This window comes from Vulpes vulpes, chromosome X (assembly GCF_048418805.1).
Source record: "Vulpes vulpes isolate BD-2025 chromosome X, VulVul3, whole genome shotgun sequence".
Taxonomy (NCBI): Eukaryota; Metazoa; Chordata; class Mammalia; order Carnivora; family Canidae; genus Vulpes; species Vulpes vulpes.
Genome location: NC_132796.1, coordinates 62347584 through 62373517, shown reverse-complemented (window position 1 = coordinate 62373517; position 25934 = coordinate 62347584). Strand labels below are relative to the sequence as shown.

Below are 25934 nucleotides of genomic sequence, written 5' to 3'. Positions count from 1 at the left end.
TTATCTGCCAAACCATCATCTGCCAGCCAGTCCTCAGCCAACCAGTTCTAAGTCAACAAGTCCTTAGCCAACCAAGGATGAATCAACTGGGCATGAACCAATCAGGCATGAACCAATCAAGCTTACCAGACAGGAATCAACCAGGGATGAGCCAGCCAGGCATGAGCTTATTTGGTATGAACCAACTAAACATAAACCAACCAAATACAACCTTAACTGACATGAACCAACCAGGAATGAGCCAGCCAGGCGAGAGCCAAATATGCAGGAGCCAACAAGGTACATGTCTATCTAACACAAACCAATCAGGCACATGGCAACTAGGTATGAGTCAACCAGGCCTGAGTCAACCAGCCATGTGGCAACCAGGCACGAGAAAACCACACTCGAGCTTATTCAGTACAAGTCAACTAAGCATGAGGCAATCAGTCCCAAGCCAGCCATGCACAAGTCAACCAGGCCTGAGGCAACCAGGCCTGAGCCAATTCAGTATGGGTCAATCAGTCATAAGGCAACCAGGCTGGAGCCAATCAGGCACAAGTCAAGCAAGCCAATCAGGGACAAGCCAAGCAGACAGAAACCAACCAAGTCCAAACCAACCAGGCAGAAGCCAATCAGGCATGAGGCAGCCAAGCCTCATGAAATCTTTCCGAGTAAGACCTGCAGAGGCACATGACTGCCCAGAAATCCTGCGCCTCATTAAAGTAAGCATCTTTCTCCTTATTCTGTGGAGTTTCATAGCTTTAGTTTAGGGCCGAGAGTAAGGAAGGCATAGGTTGGGTTTGAATCCTAGCTTGGCTAATTATGACCCATGTACACAACATTTAACCTCTCTAGGCTTCAATTTTCACATCTAAAATCATGATCATAGTACTATCTATATTGAAAGAATTATTGTAATGGCATAAAACAAATTTCTTGACTTAGAATAGTGAGCTCAGAAGTGGGAAAGATGGATTCATGGAAATTTCAGGGACCTAATGGTGTACCTCCTGGGGAAATTTTAACTTTATTTTTATTTATTTATTTTTGGAAATTTTAACTTTAAAAGAGGATCTTAGAGAAGAGGGATGCTTCACTTAAATGAATGACCTTTTAGTGATAGAATTTCAGGTATTTATGGATAAGATTTTAGGGTAGGGAGTGTTGTTGCTTTTAAGACCACACCTATGTGTAGAAGCTAATGGTACAGAAAACAGCATTCATCCAGAACAAATCTTCCATACAATTTCAGAGAGTTCTTTGACTCCTGAGTCCCATACACAGCCTCCAGGAATTCAAGAAGTTGGGTTAAAAATACCTGATTTAAAAGTTCATTTTAATGGCCTTCCTGGAAATCATCCCAGTATAGTAAAGAGGACAAACTAATAGCCATGGTTACTGTGTTGAAGTTCTGCGGCACTCGAAGCAATTGCTTATGTGATGCACAACCTAAACAATTCCGTATAAAAGTAGCAGCCTAGGGATCCCTGGGTGGCGCAGCGGTTTGGCGCCTGCCTTTGGCCCAGGGCGCGATCCTGGAGACCCGGGATCGAATCCCACATCAGGCTCCCAGTGCATGGAGCCTGCTTCTCCCTCTGCCTGTGTCTCTGCGCCTCTCTCTCTCTCTCTCTGTGACTGTCATAAATAAATAAAAATTAAAAAAAAAAAAAGGAATATACTTTAAAAAAAAAAAAAAGTAGCAGCCTAGATTTTTAATGGAGTAAATATGAGGCTGGTATACGGTGCAGGTTATAGATAAGAGAGCCTTATAAAAAGAGTTTTGGGGGATCCCTGGGTGGCGCAGCGGTTTAGCGCCTGCCTTTGGCCCAGGGCGCGATCCTGGAGACCCGGGATCGAATCCCACGTCAGGCTCCCGGTGCATGGAGCCTGCTTCTCCCTCTGCCTGTGTCTCTGCCTCTCTCTCTCTCTGTGACTATCATAAATAAATAAAAATTTAAAAAAAAAAGAGCTTTGCCATGAAAATGTTTCCATTTCTAATTTATGTTCCCTTTGATCAAAGAATGTATTTTCACAGCCAAAATAAAACACCAAACGTTTTCTAGTGAAATCTATCTGTTGAAATGATGCTAGGTCCTATTACAGATCTGTAAGAACTGGGTTATCTATCCTTCTATGTCTTCCATTCTATTCTATCCTCACAAGTTCTCGTATCATCTCTTTAACTGGCATTAATCTGCATGATTAGATCATCAATCAAAATATACAACACAACTACATTTTAGTCATTCCAGAAGCACATTTTTCCATGTAGAAAAAAAATAATTTTTTTTTCGTAGCTTAGTATGTGAAACCAAATTGGCAATTAATAAATTTATTATTGAATGGCAGTGAATATCTCTATCCAGAAAACTTATCTTCTTTATCTTTCAAAACATCACCAAAGGAAAAATAGATCACTGGACCCTCCCACTTCAATGAACCTGTATCTGTGGAGTTCCTGACCACATTTACTTTTAAATTTGCCCCATGTACCTGAATATACAACAGAAGTTTCTTGGGAATAATTTTAATGAGTATTCACAGAAAAATAATAGAAAAACTAAATTACTTATTCTTATAAGACATTACATTACTTATTCATAGACAATGAATGTAATAATTAATTAGCTTTCAGTTTTATGTTCTAATAATTTGGAAGTGGGAAATGCTTTTCCAAGCATGAGATCCAAACCATGTATTAATCTGAATGTGCAAAAAAATGATAGAGTCAAAAGTCACCTTGATAAAGTTTAAACTGGGAAAAGCACCTCACAGGCAAACATGACAGACTTTTCTGTAAAGTCTACTAGCTTTATTGTATATTGACTTCGTGACATCTACCTTGACTATTCAGGAACACTTTTAACTTTTCTTTCACATTTCTGGTTGTATTCAAGACTAGTTACCTGGACAACCGATTTTCATGAGTGAGTTATCGACATAGTTCATCTCTCTACATACATTCTTTTATTGCATGTGCTACTTCAGATTTTAAGTTTCTAGATGACTGGAGTTAATTCTCATTTTTATTAATACTGACTGGGACATCTTATATTAATAAATGCTCAATAAAAACTTCATGATTATCGTCCTAAGAATTTGTTATTAAACCTTAAACTGAAAGTTTTCTCTACTTTGATAGGAATTGGCTTCCTGTGAAAACATGCTAGATTCAGTGAAGTTAACAGTAACAGGTAAGATGTTTTATAGTATTTTCAGAGCTAAAAAAAGAAACATGACATAATGTATACAGACATATTTCTTGTATTTAGGTATGTGGAAGCTGCTGCCCTTGGTACACAAAGATGATGCCATTAATAGTATTTACATGTGCAGGACATTAGTTTGATAGCTTTGTCAATGATCCTCTATTTTATATTTTCCCCATTTTTAAAGTATGGAATTCATATTTAAGAGCTTTTACATCTTTATGAGGGCAATAGACTTCAACTAATTGTTAAAAGATAGAATGAGAAGTGTAACTGTTCAGAGAAAGTAAATTTAATGCCCAATATGTTGGTAGTAGCTTGATAGGATGAAATGGATAAACATAAAATGGTGAACTATTTTTAGGATATTTACTCCATTTTGATAGCCAGCAATATTAAAACCATAGGCTAGTATTTTATGATTAATTAGAACTTTTCAGCCAGGAAATATGAACACCGAACGAGATGATTAAAGCAGATAGAATCACACTCTTGGAATTCCAAATGAATTTGAGCTTTACCGTATCTGTGAAAAGGGATAGGGACTGGAATTCTGATAGGGATTGCATTAATTTTTTTAGATCACTTTGAGTATTAAACCTTATATTCCGTATAAAAGTAGTAGCAGTATTAAACCTTATATTCCGTATAAAAGTAGCAGCCTAGATTTTTAATGGAGTAAATATGAGGCTGGTATAAGGTGCAGGTTATAGATAAGAGAGCCTTTGAGTAGTACTGACATGTTAACAATGTTGTCTTATGTATGAATACATGAGGTCTTTATATTTATTTAGGTCCTTTTCTTTCAGCAATATTTTTGTAGTTTTCAGCATGCAACTATCTCACCTCCTTGGTTATATTTATTTCTAGTTGTTTACTTTAGGGGCCACTGTAAATGGAGTTGCTTTCTTAGTTTACTTTTTTTTATTTTTTTAAAAATTTTTGTTTGGAGTTCAATTTGCCAACATATAGCATATCACCCAGTGCTCATCCCATCATTTAGTTTACTTTTTAGTTTGTTCTTTGATGTATAGAAACAAAACTGACTTTTGTTTGTTGATCTTACAGTCTGCAAATTTGCTGAATTCCTTTATTGTATATATTAACTTTCTTTTGGATTCTTTGGGATTTTTTATCAGTAGGATTGTGTCATCTGCAGAGATCATTTTACCTCTTCCTTTCTAATTTAGATAGCTTTTATTTTTTTCCTTTCTAATAGTTCTGGCTGTAACTTCCAGTAAAATGTTGAATAGCAGTAGTAAAAGTGGGCATCCTGCCTTATTAATCTTAAGGGAGATGCCTAAGCCATTCACCATTGAATATGAAGTTAACTGTTCTTTATATTTTATGTACCTTTATTATGTTGAGGAATTTTCCTGTATTCCTAGTTTTCTGAGGGCTTTTGTCATGAAAGTGTATTGTCAAATACCTTTTCTGCATCAATTGAGATGTTCATGTGCTTTTGTCCTTTTGTTCTGTTAATATGATGTATTATATTGATTGATTTTCTTATGATGAAACATCCTTTCATTCCTAGGATAAATCACACTTGGTCATGGGTCATGGTGAATGATTCTTGTCCTATGCTGTGAGTTTAGTTTGCTTAGTTTGTTGATGACCTTTGCATCTATATTAATGAGTGGTATTGGTCTATAATTTTGTTTTCTTCTGATGTATTTTTTTATTTTTTGATTTATTTTTTATTGGTGCTCAATTTGCCAACATACAGAATAACACCCAGTGCTAATCCCATCAAGTGCCCCCCTCAGTGCCCCTCACCCAATCACCACCATCCCCCACCCACCTCCCTTTCTACTACCCCTAGTTGCTTTCCCAGAGTTAGGAGTCTGTCATGTTCTGTCTCCCTTTCTGATATTTCCCCTCATTTATTCTCCTTTCCCCTTTATTCACTTTCACTATTTTTTATATTATCCAAATGAGACCACATAATGTTTGTCCTTCTCCGATTGACTTATTTCACTCAGCATAATACCCTCCAGTTCCATCCATGTCGAAGCAAATGGTGAGTATTTATCATTTCTAATGGCTGAGTAATATTCCATTGTATACATATATAACATCTTCTTTATCCATTCATCTATCGATGGACACCAAGGCTCCTTCCAAAGTTTGGCTATTGTGGACATTGCTGCTATAAACATCGGGGTGCAGGTGTCGTGGCGTTTCACTGCATCTGTATTTTTGAGGTCAATCCCCAGCACTGCAATAGCTGGGTGGTAGGGCAGATCTATTTTTAACTCTTTGAGGAACCTCCACACAGTGTTCCAGAGTGGCTGAACCAGTTAACATTCCTACCAACAGTGCAAGAGGGTTCCCCTTTCTCCACATACTCTCCAACATTTGTGGTTTCCTGCCTTGTTAATTTTCCCCATTCTCACTGGTGTGAGGTGGTCTCATTGTGGTTTCGATTTGTATTTCCCTGATGGCCAATGATGAGGAGCATTTTCTCATGGGCTTGTTGGCCATGTCTGTGTCTTCCTCTGTGAGATTTCTGTTCATGTCTTTTGCCCATTTCATGATTGGATTTGTTGGTTTGTTTCTTTGCTGTTGAGTTTAAAAAGGTCTTTATAGATCTTGGATACTAGCCCTTTTTCTGATATGTCACTTGCAAATATCTTCTCACATTCTGTAGGTTGTCTTTTAGTTTTGTTGACTGTTTCCTTTGCTGTGCAGAAGCTTCTTATCTTGATGAAGTCCAAATAGTTCATTTTTGCCTTTGTTTCTCTTGCCTTCATGGATGTATCTTGCAAGAAGTTACTGTGCCGAGTTCAAAAAGGGTGTTGCCTGTGTTCCACTCTAGGATTTTGATGGATTTATGTCTCCCATTTAGATTTTTCATCCATTTTGAGTTTATCTTTGTGTATGGTGAAAGAGAGTGGTCTAGTTTCATTCTTCTGCATGTGGATGTCCAATATTCTCAGCACCATTTATTGAAGAGACTGTCTTTTTTCCAGAGGATAGTCTTTCCTGCTTTGTCAAATATTAGTTGACCATAAAGTTGAGGGTCCACTTCTAGATTTTCTATTCTGTTCCATTGATCTATGTGTCTGTTTTTGTGCCAGTACCACACTGTCTTGATGACCACAGCTTTGTAGTACAACCTGAAATCCGGCATTGTGATGCTCCCAGCTTTGGTTTTCTTTCTTAATATTCCCCTGTCTATTCGGGGTCTTTTCTGATTCCACACAAATCTTAAGATAATTTGTTCAACTCTCTCAAGAAAGTCCATAGTATTTTCCTAGGGATTGCATTAATTGTGTAAATTGCCCTGGGTAACATTGACATGTTCAAAATATTAATCCTTCCAATCCATGAGCATGGAATATTTTTCCATCTCTTTGTGTCTTCCTCAGTTTCTTTCAGAAGTGTTCTCTAGTTTTTAGGGTATAGATCCTTTACCTCTTTGGTTAGGTTTATTCCTAGGTATCTTATACTTATGCATGCAATTGTCAATGGGACTGACTCCTTAATTTCTCTTTCTTCACTTTCTCTTTCTCATTTCTTACACTAATTCTTAGTGTATAGAAATGCCACTGATATCTGGGCATTGATTTTGTATCCTGCCACACTGCCGAATTGCTGTATGAGTTCTAGCAATCTTGGCATGGAGTCTTTTGGGTTCTCTATGTACAGTATCATGTCATCTGTGAAGAGGAAGAGTTTGACTTCTTCTTTGCCAATTTGAATGCCTTTTATTTCTTTTTGTTGTCTGATTGCTGAGGCTAGGACTTCTAGTACTATGTTGAATAGCAGTGGTGAAAGTGGACATCACTGTCTTGTCCCTGATCTTACAGGAAAGGCTCCCAGGGTTTCCCCATTGAGAATGATATTTGCTGTGGGCTTTTTTAGATGGCTTTTAAGAGCCTGAGGAATATTCGCTCTATCCCTACACTGTGAAGAGTTTTGATCAGGAATGGATGCTGTATTTTGTCAAATGCTTTCTCTGCATCTATTGAGAGGATCATAGGGTTCTTGTTTTTTCTCTTGCTAGTATGATCAATCACATTGATTGTTTTACAAGCATCGAACCAGCCTTGCATCCCGGGGATAAATACCACTTGGTTATGGTGAATAATCTTCTTAATGTATTGTTGTCTCCTATTGGCAAATATCTTGTTGAGAATTTTTGCATCCATGTTCATCAGGGATATTGGTCTATAATTCTCCTTTTTGGTGGGGTCTTTGTCTGGTTTTGGAATTAAGGTCATGCTGGCCTCATAGAACAAGTCTGGAAGTATTCCATCTCCTTCTATCTTTCTGAACAGCTTTAATAGAATAGTTACAGTTTCTTCTTTAAACATTTGATAGAATTCCCCTGGGAAGTAATCTGGCCCTGGACTTTTGTGTCTTGGGAGGTTTTTGATGACTGCTTAAATATCCTCCCTGGTTATTGGCCTGTTCAGTTTTTCTATTTCTTCTTGCTCCAGTTTCGGTATTATGTGGTTTTCCAGAAATGCGTCCATTTCTTCCACATTGCCCTATTTATTGGCGTATAGCTGTTCATAATATGTTTTTAATATCGTTTGTATTTCCTTGGTGTTGGTAGTGATCTCTCCTTTCTCATTCATGATTTTATTAATTTCAGTCTTTTCTCTCTTCTTTTTAATAAGACTGGCTAATGGCTTTTCTATCTTATTAATATTTCAAAGAACCAACTCCTGGTTTTGTTGATCTGTTCCACAGTTCTTCTGGTCTCGATTTCATTGAGTTCTGCTCGAATATTTATTAACACTCTACTTCTTCTGGGTGTAGGACCTATTTGATGTTTTCTCTCCAGCTCCTTTAGGTGTAATGTAAGCTTTTGTATTTGAGTTCTTTCCAGTTTTTGAATGGATGCTTGTATTGCGATGTATTTCCCCCTCAGGACTGCTTTTGCTGTATCCCAAAGATTTTGATTGGTTGTATCTTCGTTCTCATTAGTTTCCCTGAATCTTTTTAATTCTTCTGTAATTTCCTTGTTGACCCTTTCATATTTTAGCAAGATGGTCCTTAACTTCCACATGTTTGAAATCCTTCCAAACCTCTTGTGATTTACTTCTAGTTTCAAAGCATTATGTTCTGAAAATATGCAGGGGACAATCCGAATCTTTTGGTATCGGTTCAGACCTGATTTGCGACCCAGTATGTGGTCCATTCTGGATAAAGTTACATGTGCACTTGAGAAGAAAGTGTATTCAGTTGCATTTGGATGTAAAGTTCTGTAAATATCTGTGAAATCCATCTGGTCCAGTGTATCATTTAAAGTTCTCGTTTCTTTGGAGATGTTGTGCTTAGAAGACCTGTCGATTGTATAAAGCACTAGATTGAAGTCACCAAGTATAAGCGTATTATTATCTAAGTATGTCTTAACTTTGGTTATTAATTGATTGATAGGCTTGGCCAGCTCCCACATTCGGGGCATATATATTGATGATTATTAGGTCCTCTTGTTGGATAGATCCTTTAAGTATGATATAGTGTCCCTCTTCATCTCTCACTAGAGTCTTCGGGATAAACTTTAGTTTATCTGATATAAGGATGGCTACCCCTGTTTTCTTTTGAGGGCCATTTGAATGGTACATGGTTCTCCAACCTTTTATTTTCAGGTTGTAGGTGTCCTTATGTCTAAAATGAGTCTCTTGTAGACAGTGAATAGATGGGTCTTGCTTTTTTATCCAGCCTGAAACCCTGTACCTTTTGATCGGGTCATGAAGGCCATTCCCATTCAAAGTTACTATTGAAAGATATGAGTTTACTGTCATCATGATACCTATTCAGTCCCTGTTTTTGTGGATTGTTTCCTTGGACTTCCTCTTTCTTTTACAGAGTCCCCCTTAATATTTCTTGGAGAACTGGTTTGGTGGTCCCATTTCTTTCGGTTTCTGCCTATCTTGGAAGCTCTTTATCTCTCCTTCTATTCTGAATGAGGGCCTGCTGGATAAAGTATTCTTGACTGCAGGTTCTTCTCTTTTAGTACTCTGAATATATCCTGCCAGCCCTTTCTGCCCTGCCAGGTCTCTGTGGAGAAGTCTGCTGTTAATCTAATATATCTTCGTTCTCATTAGTTTACATGAATCTTTTTAATTCTTCTGTAATTCCCTGGTTGACCCTTTCATATTTTAGCAAGATGTTTTAGCATAAAGTTTAGGGATATATTGTCTCTTGCTGCTTTAAGGATCTTCTCTTTATCTTTGGAATTTGCAAGCTTAACTATTAAATGTCGAGGTGTAATTCTTCTGTAATTTCCTGGTTGACCCTTTCATATTTTAGCAAGATGTTTTAGCATAAAGTTTAGGGATATATTGTCTCTTGCTGCTTTAAGGATCTTCTCTTTATCTTTGGAATTTGCAAGCTTAACTATTAAATGTCGAGGTGTTGAACGGTTTTTATTGATTTTAGGAGGGGATCTCTCTATTTCCTGGATCTGAATGCCTGTTTCCCTTCCCAGATTAGGAAGTTTTCAGCTATGATTTGTTCAAATACATATTCTGGACCTCTTTCCCTTTCGGCGCCCTGGGGAACCTCAATTAAATGTAGATTTTTCTTCCTGAGGCTGTCACTTATTTCCCTTAATCTATCCTCATGACCTTTTCATTGTTTGTCTCTTTTTTCCTCAGTTTCCCTCTTTGCCATCAACTTGTTTTCTATGTCACTCATTCGTTCTTCCACCTCGTTAACCCTCATCATTAGGACCTCTCGTTTGGATTGCATCTCATTATTTTTATTTTTATTTTCTGCCTGATTAGATCTAAATTCTGGAGTCATGAAGTCTCTTGAGTCCTTTATGCTTTTTTCTAGAGCCACAAGTAGCTTTATAATTGTGCTTCGGAATTGGGTTTCTGACATTGAATTGTAATCCAAATTTTGTAACTCTTTGCGACAGAAGACTGTTTCTGATTCTTTCTTTTGAGGTGAGTTTTTCCTTCTAGTCATTTTGCTCAGTGAAGAGTGGCCAAAATCAAGTTGTATTGGGAAAAGGAGAAAAAGAGAGAAGAGAAAGATGAATAGAAAAAGAAAAAAAAAAAGAAAAAGGAAAAAAAAAAGGAGAAGAAGAGAAAAAAAAGGGGTGGAAGCAAACAGAAAACAAAAAGCAAGGGGGATTATCCTCTGTTTCTATATACTGTAAATCCCTCGACTTCCCCTGGAACTTTCCTGCTGGGTCAATAATTTGTTTTTCCCCTGTCCGTCTAGCTTGTTCTGGGGGAGGGGCCTGCTGTGCTGATTCTCAGGTGTCTGCACTTGCGGGAGCTGCTCAGCCCTCTGCCTGGTGCAAGGCTCAGTGAAAGTTGTTTAACCTGTTTACCCTGTGAGGCCACTGTGAAGCTCAGTGGGGGTTGTTTATCCTGTGAGGCTCCAGGAGGAACAACCACAGTGGTGGCGGCCAGCTCTCCAGCCTTGTAGTCAGCTCCCGCAGTAACTATGGAGTTGTCAGTCTGCAGGGGCCTGTATGCTCCCGCGTGCGGGCCGCTGATCTGCGCAGCTTGGGGCGGCCTGGCCGCAGGAGTTTCCTTGCTGTCCTGTGCCCTCCCGGCTTCTGCCTGTCCCAGGGGTGATCACCGGATCTTGGGCTGTGTCCCCCGGCACCCTGGGCTCCGGGGCCTGTGCTGTTGGAATCACGCTCCCTGCCTCGCAGCTCCTTCTGCGCGGAGCCTCTGCTGGAGCCACCTCCGAGCTGCTCCTGGTTCCAGCCGTTCGTGCGCTGCAGCCATTTAGCGAGCTAGGCTGCAGGGTGTGGCACGCTTTCCCCGGGGCACAGGTGCTCTGTTAGTGCCCCTGGGAGCATGAGGGCATCCCCGCTCTCCTGGGATCCTGTCCGAGTTCCCTGGGAACACCTTTCCTACGCCTTTCCTACCAGGAAGATTGGTGAAGCTCCTTCTCCAGGACAGGGCTTTCCTGTCCTGGGGGCACTTGCCACGGCCTTAGCCCCGCTCCTCGTGGGGCCCCTCCCCCTCGGATGCCTTTTATTTCTTTTCTCCCCCCTGTCTTCCTACCTTGAAAGCAGCACAAACTCTTCTCACTGCAGCATTCCAGCTGTTCTCTCTTTAAATTTCAAGACATATTCGTAGGTTTGCAGTATGATTTGAAAGTTATCTAGGTAATTTGGTGGGGACAGGTGACTTGGGGACCCTACTCTTCTGCCATCTTGCCCCGCCTCTTCTTGTGATGTATTTTTTTAATATTTTTTTATTTATTTAAGAGAGAGAGCCAGAGAGAGAACAAGTTGGGGGGAGGGGCAGAGGGAGAGGGAAAAGCAGACTCCTCTGCTGAGTGGGGAGTCCAGTGGGGCTCTATCCCAGGACCCTGAGAACATGACCTGAGCCGAAGGCAGATGCTTAACTGAGCCACCCAGGGTCACCTCTTGTGATGTGTTTACTTGTCTTTGCTATCAAAGTAACAGTGACTTAATAGAATGAGTTAGGACGTTTCTTCCTCTTCAAAAGTTTTGGAAGAGTTTAAGGATTGTGTTAATTCCTCTTTAAATGTTTGATAGAACTCACCAGAGAAATCATCTCATGGTTCCTGACTTTTCTTTGTTGAGAAATATTTTGATTACTGATTCAAACTCTTGTTACAGGTCTGCTCATATTTTTTCTTTAATCAGTTTAGGTCATTTGTAATTTTAAAGGAATTTGTTCATTTCTTCTAGGTTATCTAATTTCTTGGTGTAAAGTTCATAGTATTTACTTATAATCCTTTTCATCTCTGTAATGTTAGTAGTAGTGTTGTTTTATTTCTTTTATTAAAAGATTTTATTTGTTTATTCATGAGAGACACAGAGAGAGAGGCAGAGACACAGGCAGAGGGAGAAGCAGGCTCCATGCAGGGAGCCTGATGTGGGACTGATCCTAGGTCTCCAGGATCACACTCTGGCCTGAAGGCGCATCAAACCGCTGAGCCATCTGGGCTGCCCTGTTATTTTATTTTTGACTTTAATTACTTGCATCTTCTCTCTTGTCAGTCTAGTTGTCAATTTATTGATATTTTCAAAAATCCAACTTTTGGCATTACTGATTTTTCTCTATTGTACTTTTTCACCCTTTATTTTGTTTATCTCTGATCTAAACTTTATTATTACCTCTCTTCTATTAACTTTGGGCTTAGTTTGCTCCTTTTTTCTAGTTTCTTAAGGTATAAGGTTAGGTTATTGCTTGAGATCTTTTTAAATGTAGGCATTTATAGGTGTAAGTTTCCAAGCACTGTTTTCACTACACTCCATAAGTTTCATATGTTGTATTTTCATTTTCATTCATCTCTGTTTTCTAATTTCCCTTGTAATTTCTTCTTTTACCTAGTGGTTAAGAGTGCATTAATTTCTAAAATACATGATATTCCTAGTTTCCTTCTGCTGTTGATTTCTAGTTTCATTCCACTATGATTAGAAAAGATACTTATATGATTTCACTTTCAAATTTTATTGACTTGTTTTTTGGCCTAAGATATGGTCTATCCTAGAGAAAGTTCCATGTGCATTTGAGAAAAATGTGCATTGTGTTCCTGTTTGGTGTAGTGTACTGTGTATTTATTTTAGGTCCATTTGATGTATATTGTTCAAATAATCTAGTAAATTATTTATCATCTGTCTGGTTGTTAAATATATTACTGAAATTGAAGATTTGACGTTTCCAACTCTTATTGTAGAGCTATTTTTCTATCTTCAACTCTGTCAGTATTTGCTTCAGATATTTTGGTGCTCTGAGATTGGTACATAAATGTTTATAAATGTTTATCTTCTTGGTGAATCAATCCTTTTATTATCAAATAACCTCATTCTTTGTCTCTTTTAACAGTTCTAACTTAAAAGTTTATTGTGTCTGATATGGTACACCCACCTCAGCTCTCTTTTGGATATTATTTGGATGAAACATCATTTTTCCATTATTTCACTATCAACATTTCTGTGTGTCTATGTGTGTTTAAATCTAAAGTGAGTCTCCTATAGACAGTATATAGTTGGATCATATTTTTTAATCCATTCTGCTCATCTCTGTCTTTTGATTAGATTGCTTAATCCATTTACATTTAATTACTGAAGAGGGACTTCTGCCATTTTGCTGTTTTTTATATGCCATAGCCTTTTTGTTCATTTCCTCCATTGCTACCTTCTTTTGTGTTTTGTTGATTTTTGTATTGAAATATTTTTAATCCCTTCTCATTTCCTTATGTGTAAATTTTATAGATATTTTATTTGTGGTTATTATGGAGATTACTTTTAACATTCTAAAGTTAAATAATTAATTTGAATTTATACCAGCTTAATTCCAATAGCATACAAAACTCTTTTGTATATCTCCATTTCCCTTCTTTTATATTGATGTTAGAGATTACATCTTTGTATACTGTGTACCCAAAAACATACATTAATAATCAATTTTATGCATTTGTCTTTAAATCATGTAGGAAATAAAAAGCAGAGTTATAAACAAAATTAAAATGACTCTAGTCCTTATAATTGTTCATGTATTTACCTTTAACTAGGTACCTTTACTTTTATCTTTTATTTCTTTATGTGGTTTTGAGTTACTATCTAGTTTTCTTTCATGTCAATCTGAAGGACTTCTAGCATTTTATACAGGGCAGGGTCTAATTATAATGAAATCCCTCAGGTTTTGTTTTTGGTGGTGATCTGGAGATGTCTCAATTTCTCCCTCATTTGTGAAGGGCACTTTTGGTAGAGATAGAATTCTCAGTTGATAGGTTACCCCCAGCACTTTGAATAGATCAACCCACTGCCTTCGGGTGTCCAGGGTTTCTGATGAAAAATCAGATGATAATCCTAATGATGATCCACTGTATGTGACAAGATCCTTCTCTCTTACTGCTTTCAAGATTCTTTTTTGTCTTTTAGCAGTTTGATTATGTGTCTTGGTGGTGTTCTTTTTCAATTTATACTACTTGGGAGTTTGTTGAGCTTGGATTTGTAGATTCATTAATTGATTCCAATTTGGGAAGTTTTCAGGCACCATTTCTTCAAATATTCTTTCTTCCTGTCTCTTATCCTTTTGAGATTCTGCCTTATAGTGTGTATATTGGCCCACTTGATAGAGTTCGATAAAGCCCCTAAGCCGTTTACTTTTCCTCTTGTTTTTATTTCAGTTCCTGACTTGGTAATTTCAATTGTCCTAATATTCAAATTCACTGATTTTTTTCTTCTGTTAGCTCAGTTTTGATTTTGAACCTCTACAGTGCATTTGCCACTTCAATTATTATGCTTATCACCTTCAGAATTTTTTGGTGGGGCTTCTTTTTTATAATTTGTATTTTGTTACTGAGACTCTTATTTTGTTCATACATTTGGTCCGTTTTTGTGCATGTCTTTCCTTTAGCTCTCTTAGCATCTTTAAGACAGTTGTTTTAGTCTTGGTTTAGTACATGTGGCCTTCCTTAGGTATATTTTCTATTGACTTACTTCATTCTTTTGAATGGGGCATTGTTTCCGATTTTTTAATATGCCTTGTGACTTGTTGAAAAGTGGACATTTTAATCTTTTGTTCAAAGATTTTATTTATTTATTCATGAGAGAGAGAGACAGAGACAGAGACAGAGACAGAGACACAGGCAGAGGGAGAAGCAGGCCCCATGCAGGAGGAAGTCTGACGTGGGACTCGATCCCAGGACTCCAGGATCAGGCCCTGGGCTGAAGGCGGCGCTAAACCGCTGAGCTACCCGGGCTGCCCTGGACATTTTAATCTTAAAATATGTTAACTCTGGAAATAAAATTCTCCCCCTTCCCCAGGGATGGCTGTTGTTTTTTTTCTTTTTATTGTTATGGGGTGTCTGTGTCAGAGATCAGCGTAAGTTACATGTTTAAGGTGTTCTAAGGCCTTTTCTAAGTCTGTATCTTTTCCTAGTTATACATGGTAGCTTTCTAAATTCTCTATATATGTGGTTGGTTTTAAATGTCAAAACAGATGTGGTTCTTTTTACATCTGGAAGCTGTTTTTATTGGTGAAGGTTGGAAAAATTGTGGCTAACTTCTAAGCTCTCACCTCAGCATTCAGAGTAACAATCCATGATCAGAACACAGAACTCCAGTATTTGGAGGATAAGTTCCCGAATGCCTATCCTGGCTCCAGCAAGACACTCAGCAATTCATGTTATTGACCATACAGCTGCTGCCATGAGGCAAAGGGGCAGGGGAGACTTGTAAGCCACTATGGGCTGATAGCTGAATTTAACTGCAATTTACCAGCCCAGCTGTACTCTAGAAGTTCCAAGTGTTCAAAAAACTCTAGAGTTCCAAAATATTCACTGCCAGTACAGTTGTACAGGTGAAAAGATGAATTCCTAGTGCTCCCTACTTTACCACCTTCCTTTTCTTTACTATAAACTTTCTTTTTTTACTATAAACTTTCTAATCTTTCTAATACATTATTTATGAATTTATATTTCAGATTTACTCAGGGATGGCTTTGGGGACAATCCCCTTTTCTACTGCCTGATTGCAGAAGTACACAGTCAACAAAAACCATCAGGTAAAATAAATCTGCTTCTTCCAATTTAATCTGTAGTATACTTTCTCTATCCTGAAAATGAACAGTTTGATAGTATAGACTTACTATTAAATAGAGTAGGAGAGTATAAGTACATAAATTCATTTTTTTAAGAAAGAAAATGTGTGGTATATACTTGTATATGCATAGGAAAAAATTTGGAAGAATATACTTTGTTAAAGGATGGCTTATCTTTTTAGGATTGTGTTTTATGGGACTTAAACCTACATTATATATTTTCATATTGTTTGACATTTTGTCCAGTAAACTTTTATTAAATACTTAAAGAAAACTCTAAGATATTCAATTTTAGAGGAAAGACCACTCAATGATTCAAAGCCTTAGCCTCATTGTACCCTCTCTTCCCTCTTCTAGGCAAAGTGACTGTTGGATTTGCCATGTACTACTTTACATACGACCCCTGGATTGGCAAGTTACTTTACCTAGAGGATTTTTATGTCATACAAGCTTACCGAGGTCAAGCTACACTTAAATTATTACTTATAGTTTAAAAATTAAAATGGCATATTTTAAGGATAGGGCTTCAGTATAAATATGGTATTTAAGTTAGTTAATATAACTCACTTCTATTTCATGAGCCTGATCATTATCCTAGCTATCCTTGCATATGGTAAAAACTCAACCACAGATTTGGAAAGGACTTTCCATTAGTTCCTATAAAGGCCTGAATAAGCCAAATTATCACAGCTATCCTTTTATTAAAGATTTTATTTATCTATTCATGAGAGACACAGAGAGAGGCAGGGAGAGAGATAGGCAGAGGGAGAAGCAGGCTCCATGCAGGGAGCCTGATGTGGGACTCGATCCCGGGACTATGGGATCACGCCCTGAGCCGAAGGCAGATGCTCAACCACTGAGCCACCCAGGCGTCCCAGGTATCCTTTTTTTTAAAAAAGGATTTTATTTATTTGAGAGAGTGAGAGCACACAAGCAGGGGAATGGGCAGAGGAAGAGGGAAAACCAGGCTCCCCACTGAGGAGGGAGCCCAACACAGGGCTCAATCCCAGGACTGTGGGACCATGACCTGAGCCATAGGCAGAAGCTCAATCTACTGATTCACCCAGGTGCCCTGTAGCTATCCTTTTATCTTTAAAAGAAATGCATTTATGTTTTAGGCTGTTTTGTCTGAAAGTGAGTAAGAAATATATTATGATAGTGACAGTGACTCATTTCTCCTTCATCAATCTTTAAATCCAAAATCTCTTCTATTACCTTTGGAACCATATTACAATTAGGAGGAAGATATTAAAAATATTAATGAGTTGAGTTACAACACAAGCTCTTAATATATAACAGCCAGATACATGTGTTTTTTAAAGATTTTATTTATTTATTCATGAGAGACACAGAAAGGCAGAGACAGTCAGAGAGAGAAGAAGGCTCTGTGCAGGGCACCCAATGTGGGACTCAATCCCAGGACACCAGAATCACACACTGAGCAGAAGGCAGAGGCTCAACCACTGAGCCACCCAGGCTTCCTGATATAGGGTTTATATTTTACCTAAGATTAAAGCAAATAAATTTGTTAAGTGGATTTTTTAAACATGGTTCATTTTCCATTATATATTTTAAAAGGTCTAGGTATTGGAGCTGAAATGCTGAAGAGATTAAGTCAGGTATGTATTATATTTAGTAAAGATATTCTATATGTTATCATTATCTTCATTAAATATTTAAGAGTGTAAATTAGATAATTTATCCCACCTTCTGAACATAACCTCAAAATATTTTATTTCTTTATTCCAATTAAAATAGATCTTCAAATCAGATATTCATATGGATTATATTTAAATTATATTTAATCAAAAACTGATTTCTACATTGTCCACAACCACACTATACACCACTTTGCTATAAAGCAGAGACAAGCAAGAGGGATATTAGAAGGCAATATTACCCATAAAATAGGTCCATGGTATGAATATAAGAATAGCATAAAAATCACTTCTGGTAAGTGGGGAGGAGTTGGAGCCTCCTAAGCTCATTTTGTCACAGGGACACAACTAAAAAACAGCCATATCTGTGGAACCAACCCAGAAAATGACCCCAAACTCTAGCAGAACAGACATTCCAGTTAATCAAGGAGAGGATGCCACATCAATAAGAGTAGGAGAGGGACACCTGGGTGGCTCAGTGGTTGAGCCCCTGCCTTTGGCTCAGGGCATGATCCTGGCATCCAGGATCTAGTCCCATATCAGGCTCCCTCCCTCTGCCTATGTCTCTGCCCTCTCTCTCTGTATCTCTCATGAATAAATAAATAAATCTTTAAAAAAAGGGTAGGAGAGGCACAGAGAAGGTCAATAACCAAATTCCTGGGGAGACTAATCACAAAAGGGAAGGACGCCTCAAGCACATAGAAGAAAGAGGATCAGACTCCACCCCAGGCAGCCCAGGCATGGGGGATCTGCATTGGAGACAAGTACCCATTAACATTTGGCTTTGAAAACCAAGGGGGTTAACTTCCTAAGTTTTTATAACCACCTAGACATAACTACAGGAACTTTTTTTTTTAATTGGAGTTCGATTTGCCAACATATAGTATAACACCCAGTGCTTATCCCATCAAGTGCCCCCCTCAGTGCCCATCACCCAGTCACCCAATCCCCCTGCCCACCTCCCCTTCCACTACCCCTTGTTCATTTCCCAGAGTTAGGAGTCTCTGATGTTTTGTCATCCTCTCTAATTTTCCCCACTCATTTTCTCTCCTTTCCCCTATAATCCAGGAACTTTAAAAATCAGTGGGTTTAGCACTGAGAGTGAGAGGGCAGTAAGAAATGGAGTCCCCATCCTTAAAGAGACAGTATAACAAACAATCCTGCCAAGATACAGCATAGAAGCAGCAGTATGAAAAATACCTAGGATATCCAAGATTTATTTACAAATCTCAGAATATGTGCTGGAAGAGCAGGGATCTTTAGGTCACTACTTTAATAATAAAAGAGCTGGTGGTAGCCATTTCTCTCTTCCCCCACTCCCTACCTCACAGCCTATATAGCTGGATACTTGTGGGAAACAGGGGGTATGCTGCACCTACCTTGTTAATACTGTGCATCCCACCCCACATTCTCCTTTGGATCCCTTCCATCCAATCCACCCCACTCAGCAAGAGTCCCTCCATAATAGCTCCTGTCAGGTCTTATTCAAGCAGCTCTGGCAGTGACCTGCACCAGTCCAAAATGACTCCTGCCCTGAGGAAAGGGAAAGATAATCACACATATCAGTTTGACTGTAGCCCTAGCAGCCAAACCTTATAACTGGCAGTGCAGAGAGAGTGCCCTAATCAGCAGGGGGTCTGCAGGACCAGTAGATGGACTGGGGCAGGCATCTGATATGATAACTGGTTCTATCCACCAACAAAAAACTCTCAGAGGAAGCATGGGGAGAGATTCCTGCAGTTTGGGGTCACTGCAACCATGGCACATTGGGGGTAGGCATTTGGTTTGCCAGCCCTGTCTAATAGGAAAAGCCTCTCAAGGTCCAAGGCAGGAAGAGCACCCTGCAAGTTGGTGCTACCAGAATGCTTACGAGCAAACTGGGAATAGCATCTGATTTGTTTGCAGCCTCTGCCTACCAACATAAGCCTCTTAGGAGACAACACAAGAAAAGCACTCTGCAGTCTGGTATGGCTTCTGCCCTAGCAAACTGGGCTTAAGACAGACATTTGACCTGATTGTTGACAATGCCCAACTATAAGCCTACAGCCACAAAATGGCCCCTTAACAGGACCAAATATGGCCCACAATAATCAAAGCAGGTCACTGCAGCCAACTGGATTTAAAGCAAATGAGGCTTAGCCACAATAGTAGGGCACACAAAAACCACATAGAAGATACTGATGAAGCACCTGGTTCTGGTGAACAGGGGGCACAGTGCTGCAGGGCACCATAGGACCTCTTTTTTGTAAGGCAACTACATTCAAGACAGTATAGAGACATAACTGATTTCCTTAAGACATATAAACAAACATAGAGAGTTAGACAAAATAAGAGGAATATATCCCAAATGAAAGACCAGTACAAAACCACAGCAAAAGAGCTAAATGAAATGGATATAAGCAAGATACCTGATAATATATTTAAACTAATGGTCATAGAGATACTGGACTTGAGAAAAGTGGAAAATCTCAGGGAAACTTTCCACAAAGAAATAGAAAACAAAAAAGAACCAATGAGATGAATAATTCAATAATTGAAATGAAAAATAGACTATAGGGAATCAATAGATTAGAGGAGACAGAAGAACAGATCAGTGAGCTAAAAGAATAATGGAAAGCAATAAAGCTGAACAGGAAAAAGAAAAAAAATAATTAAAAATGAGAATGTTTAGGGAACTCAGTGACGTTATCAAATCTAATAAAATTCACATTATACAGATCTCAAAAAGAGAAAAGAGAAGGAGACAAAACATTTATTTGAAGAAATAATAGCTGAAAACTTCCCTAATCTGGGGAAGGAAATAGATATTCAGATCCAGGAGGCACAGAGTCCCCAAGAAAGTCAACCCAAGGAGATTCATACCAATACATATAATTATTAAAGTAGCAAAATAGTAGTGATAGAGAATTTTAAAAGTAGTAAGAGAAAAGTTATATACAAGGGAAATCCCATAAGGCTGTCAGCTGATTTTTTAGCAGAAACTTTGCAGGCCAGGAAGAAGTGGCATGGTATGTTCAGAGAGATGAAAGGAAAAAACCTGCAACCAAGAATACTCATTTCATGGCTATCCAGCAAGGCTATCTTCATAATAGAAGTAGAGAGAGAGTTTCCCAAACAAAAAAGAAAGCAGTTCATCATGACTAAACCGTCCTTAGAAGAAACATTAAAGGGTATTCTTTGGGAAGAAAACATGATAATCAGGAGTTAAGAAATTACGAAAGGAAAGAAACTCCACAGTTAAATGCAAACAAAATAAAAGCCCTAGATAAATCGTTTATAGAACTACTATGGAGGTTAAAATGCAAAAGGAGTAAGACCAAGTGTATCTATAAATATAAAAGGATCCACAAAATGAAAGGACATGAAGTAGGGCATATTATACATAAAATGTGGGAGGCTTAATTGATCATCATCAAATTAATATAAACTGCTATGATATATGTATGTTATTAGAAACCACAAATCATTTATCTGTCGATGGACATCAGGCACTTGACGGGATAAACACTGGGTCGTATATGCTGGCAAATCGAACTTCAATAAAAGAAAATATATAGAAATTAAAAAGAAACCACAAATCAAAAATATCTAATAGATATACAAAAAATTAAGAGAAAGGAACACAAACATATCACTATAGAAAGCTATCAAAGACAAGGAAAGAGCAAGAGAAAAAATAGAGAACTACAAAAATACATATAAAACAAGTAACAAATAGCAACAAGTGCATACCTATCAATAATTGCTTTGAATGTAAATGAACTAAATGCTCTGGTCAAAAGACACAGAGTCACTGAATGGATATAGAACATAAAGACTCCTAACTCTGGGAAACGAACTAGGGGTGGTGGAAGGGGAGGAGGGCGGGGGGTGGGGGTGAATGGGTGACGGGCACTGAGGGGGGCACTTGACGGGATGAGCACTAGGTATTATTCTGTATGCTGGCAAATTGAACACCAATAAAAAATAAATTTATTATAAAAAATAATAAAAAAATTAAAAAAAAAAGAGAGAGAGAGAAAAAAGAAGCAAACCCCATTGATAAGCCGCCTACAGGAGCCTCCCTTCAGAACTAAAGGTACATGCAAATGGAAAGTGACAGGGTGGAAAGATATTTACCGTGCAAATGGAAGTGAAAAGAAAGCTGGGGTACCAATACTTAGACAAAATAAACATTAAAACAAAAACTAACAAGAGACAAAGAAGAACATTACATGATTACAAAAGGAACAATCCAACAAGAGGATATAATCATTGTAAATATGCATCCAATATAGGAGCACCTACATACATAAAGCAACTATTAACAGACATAAAGGAAAGAATTGACATTAATACAATGATCGTAGGGGACTATAACCCTCAGTTACATCAATGGATACATCACCCAGACATAAAATCAAGGAAACCATAGCTTTGAATGAAACACTGGAACAGATGGATCTAAAAGATATACTCAGAGCAATCCATCCCCGAATAGTGTAATACACATTATTTTCAAGTGTATGTGGAATGTTCTCCAGAACAGATCACAGGTTAGGCCACAAAACAAGTCTCCATAAACTTAAAACGATTGAAATCTATCATGAATCTTTCTGGCCACAATGATATGAAAACAGAAATCAAACATAAGAAAAGAATCTGGAATGAATACAAGTACATGGAGGCTAAATAACATGCTATTAAACAATGAATGGGTCAACCAAGAAATCAAAGGGGAAATAAAAAGAATACATAGAGACAAATGAAAATGAAAACATAATGATCCAAAATCTTTGGGATCCAGCAAAGCTGCTTTAAGAAAGAAGATTATGGCAATATAGATCTACCTGGTAAACTAAGAAAAAGCTCAAATAAAGGACCTAACGTTACACATAAAGGATATACAGAAAGAACAAAGGCCAAAGCCAGTAGAAAGAAGGGAATAATAAAGATTATAGCAGGAATCAATGAAATAGAGATTAGAAAAGAAAAAAAAAACTATAGATCAATGAACCAGGAGCTAGTTATTTGAAAAGATCAACAAAATTGATAAACCTTTATCCAGATTGATCAAAAATTGGAGAGGACTCAAAATCAGAAATGAAGGAGAAATAACTCAAAAATACTAAGGATTATAAGAGAATATTATGAAAAATTTTATAGCAACAAATTGGACAACCTCGAAGAAATGGATAAATTCTTAAAAATATATGACCTTCCAAAACTGAATCCGGAAGACAAAGAAAATTTGAATAGACTGATTGCTTGCAGTAAATTTGAATCAGCAATCAAAAACCTCCAAACAAAAGTCAGGACCAGATGGCATCACAGGTGAATTTTACCAGACATTTAAAGACGATTTAACATCTTTTATTCTCAAACTATTTCAAAAAATGGAAGGAAAGCTTCCAAATTCATTCTACAAAGACAGCACTACCATGATTTCAAAACCAGATAAAGACACTACAAAACAAGAAAACTAAAAGCAGTATCTCTGATGAACATAGATGTAAAAATCATCACAAAATATTAGCAAACCAAATCCAACTATTCACTTAAAAAATTATTTCCTATGATCAAATGGGATTTATTCCATGGATGCAAGGGTGGTTTAATATTCACAAAACAATGTGATACATCACATCAACAAGAGAAAGGATAAAAACCATTTGATCATCTCAATGGTTGCAGCAAAAACATTTAACAAAGTACAACATCCATTCATGACAAAAACTGTGCAAAGTAGGTCTAGAGGAAACATACCTCAACACAATAAATGCCATATAGGAAAATCCAACAATTAACAGCATACTAAATGGTGAAAAACAGAGCTTTTCCCCTACAATCAGGAACAAGATGAGACTGTCCACTCTTACCACTGTTATTCAACATCATACTGCAAGTCCTAGCACTGCAATCAGACAAGAAAAAGAAATAAAAGGCATCTGACTTGGTAAAGAAGAAGCGAATGACAGGATACTGTACGTAGAAAACCATAAAGAAAGACTTTAGCAAAAAACTACTAGAACTGTTAAATGAATTCAGTAAAGTCACAGGATACAAAACTAATATATGAAAATCTGTTGCATTTTAATACACTAATAAAGAAGTAAAAAGAGAAATTAAGAAGACAACTTTATTGATAATTGGACTAAAAACTGTAAGATATCTAGAAATAAACTTAAGGAGGTGAATAATCTGTGCTCTAAAAACTATAAACCACTGATAAAAGAAACTGAAGATGATACAAACAAATAGAAAGGGATTCCATGCTCATGGAGTGGAAGAACCATATTCTTAAAATGTCCATACTTTCCAAAGCAATCTACAACTTTTTTTTTAAATTTTTATTTATTTATGATAGTCACACAGAGAGAGAGAGAGAGGCAAAGACACAGGCAGAGGGAGAAGCAGGCTCCATGCACCGGGAGCCCGACATGGGATTCGATCCCGGGTCTCCAGGATCGCGCCCTGGGCCAAAGGCAGGCGCCAAACCGCTGCGCCACCCAGGGATCCCCCAATCTACAACTTTAATGCAATCCTCATCAAACTACCAACTCATTTTTCACAGAACTAGAATAAATGATCCTAAAATATGTATGGAATCACAAAAGACACTGAATACCCAAAGAAATCTCTAAAATGAACAAAACTGGAGGTAGCACAATCCCAAATTTGAAGATATATTACAAAATAATGAAAACAGTCTAGTACTGGCACAAAAATAGACACATAGATCTATGTGGTCACTTTATGGTCACTTAATCTATGGTCACTTAATTTATGACAAAGAAGGCAAAGAATATGCAATGGGAAAGACAGTGTCTTCAACAAATGGTGTTGGAAAACAGGACAGCTAAGTACATCATGAAACTTGACCACTTTCTTACATCATACACAGAAATAAACTCAAAATGAATTGAAGATCTAAATGAGAGACCCAAAACCATACAATTCCTAGAAGAAAACATAAGCAGTAATTTCTTTGACATCAGCCATAGAAACATTTTTTTTTATGTTTCTGAGATGAGAAACATTTTCTCATCTGGCAAAGGAAACAAAAAAAAATTATACTACTGAGACTATAGCAAAATAAAATCCTTTTAGATAGGAAAGGAAACTATCAGCAAAACAAAAAGGATACCTACTGAACGGGGGAAGATATTTGCAAATGATAGCTCTAATACCAGGTTCATATCTAAAATAATGTAAGAGCTTATACAACCCAGTACAAAAAAGAAAAAAAATCTATTTAAAAGCAGTCAGAGGATCTGAATAGACATTTTTCAAAGAATACAGATGGCCAACAGACACATGAGAAGATGCTCAACATCATTCATCATTAGGAAAATGCAAATTAAAACTAGGATGACCTCTCACTTTATATCTGTCAGACTGGCTAAAATAAAAAATATAAGAAATACCAAGTGTTGGCAAGAATATGGAAAAAAAAGGAACCCTCCCTCGTTTACTGTTGTTGAGAATGCAAAGTAGTGCAGCCACTGTGGAAAACAGTATAGGGATTTAAAAATTTAAAAACAGAATTACCATATGATACAGTAATTCCACTACTGAGTATTTACCTAAGGAAGTTGAAAATACTAACTCAAAGAGATATATGCACCCCTATGTCTACTGTAGCATTATTTATAATAGCCAAGCTATGGAAGCAACCCATGTGTTCAACAGATGAATGGATAAGAAGATGTGGTATGTATATTTACATACATATACACATACACACAATGGAATATTACTGAGACATAAAAATAATGATATGTTTCCATTTGCAACAACATGGATGTACCCAGAGGGTATAATTCTAAGTGAAATTAAGCCAGAGAAAGACAAATACTTTGTAATTTCATTCATATGTGGAATTTAAGAGATAAAATTAATGAACAAAGAAAAAAAGTCAAACAGAACAACACTCTTAAATACAGAGAACAAACTGGTTGTTGCCAGAGGGGAGGTGCGTGGGTGGGATGGGTGAAATAGATAAAGGGAATTAAGAGTGGATTTAACTTGATGAGCATGAGAAATATATAGAACCTCTGAATCATTATACTGTACACCTGAAACTAATATAACACTGTATGTTAATCATACTTGAATTAAAAAAAGCATAGTATAAAAATAAGATCCTTTTGTAATTTGGAAATGCATATGAAATTTTAGGAACTTTTTCTATAGAATAAAGGAAAAAACTATATTGGATTTCTAGAAAAACCAATTAGTAGACTTTGCAAATCATTTCTGTACTTTTCAAAGAAAGTTTCTTATAGTTTTAGAGAAGTCCAAGAGTTAACTATTATATTATTATTTGGAAGTATACATAGTGCCTTGCATGTAGACCTTTAATAAAATAAATGTATTAATGAAGACTATGCTTTCAAGTAAAAGTAATCTCTGTTTTTAAACAGATAGCCATCAGAAGCCAGTGTAACTGCATGCACTTTCTTGTTGTCATTTGGAACCAAGCTTCTATTGACTACTACACTCGTCGAGGAGCTTTAGACCTTTCGTCTGAGGAGGGCTGGCATCTGTTCAGATTTAACAGAGAAGAACTCATGGATATGGCAAAGGAAGGCTGA

General features: G+C 37.4%; 2 protein-coding genes across 18 annotated transcripts in view; one reads left to right on the top strand and one right to left on the bottom strand.

Moving 5' to 3' along the window:
* APOOL (apolipoprotein O like) overlaps window positions 1-25934 on the bottom strand; it is a 356871-nt gene that overhangs the window by 221504 nt on the left and 109433 nt on the right. The gene's annotated exons all lie outside the window — the stretch shown is intronic.
* SATL1 (spermidine/spermine N1-acetyl transferase like 1) lies at window positions 78-25934 on the top strand. The gene is made up of 6 exons (XM_026016775.2): window positions 78-704; window positions 3125-3176; window positions 15584-15664; window positions 16058-16159; window positions 17279-17319; window positions 25764-25934. Exons 1-6 carry the CDS (start codon window positions 78-80, stop codon window positions 25932-25934), a joined length of 1074 nt encoding a protein of 357 aa, XP_025872560.1.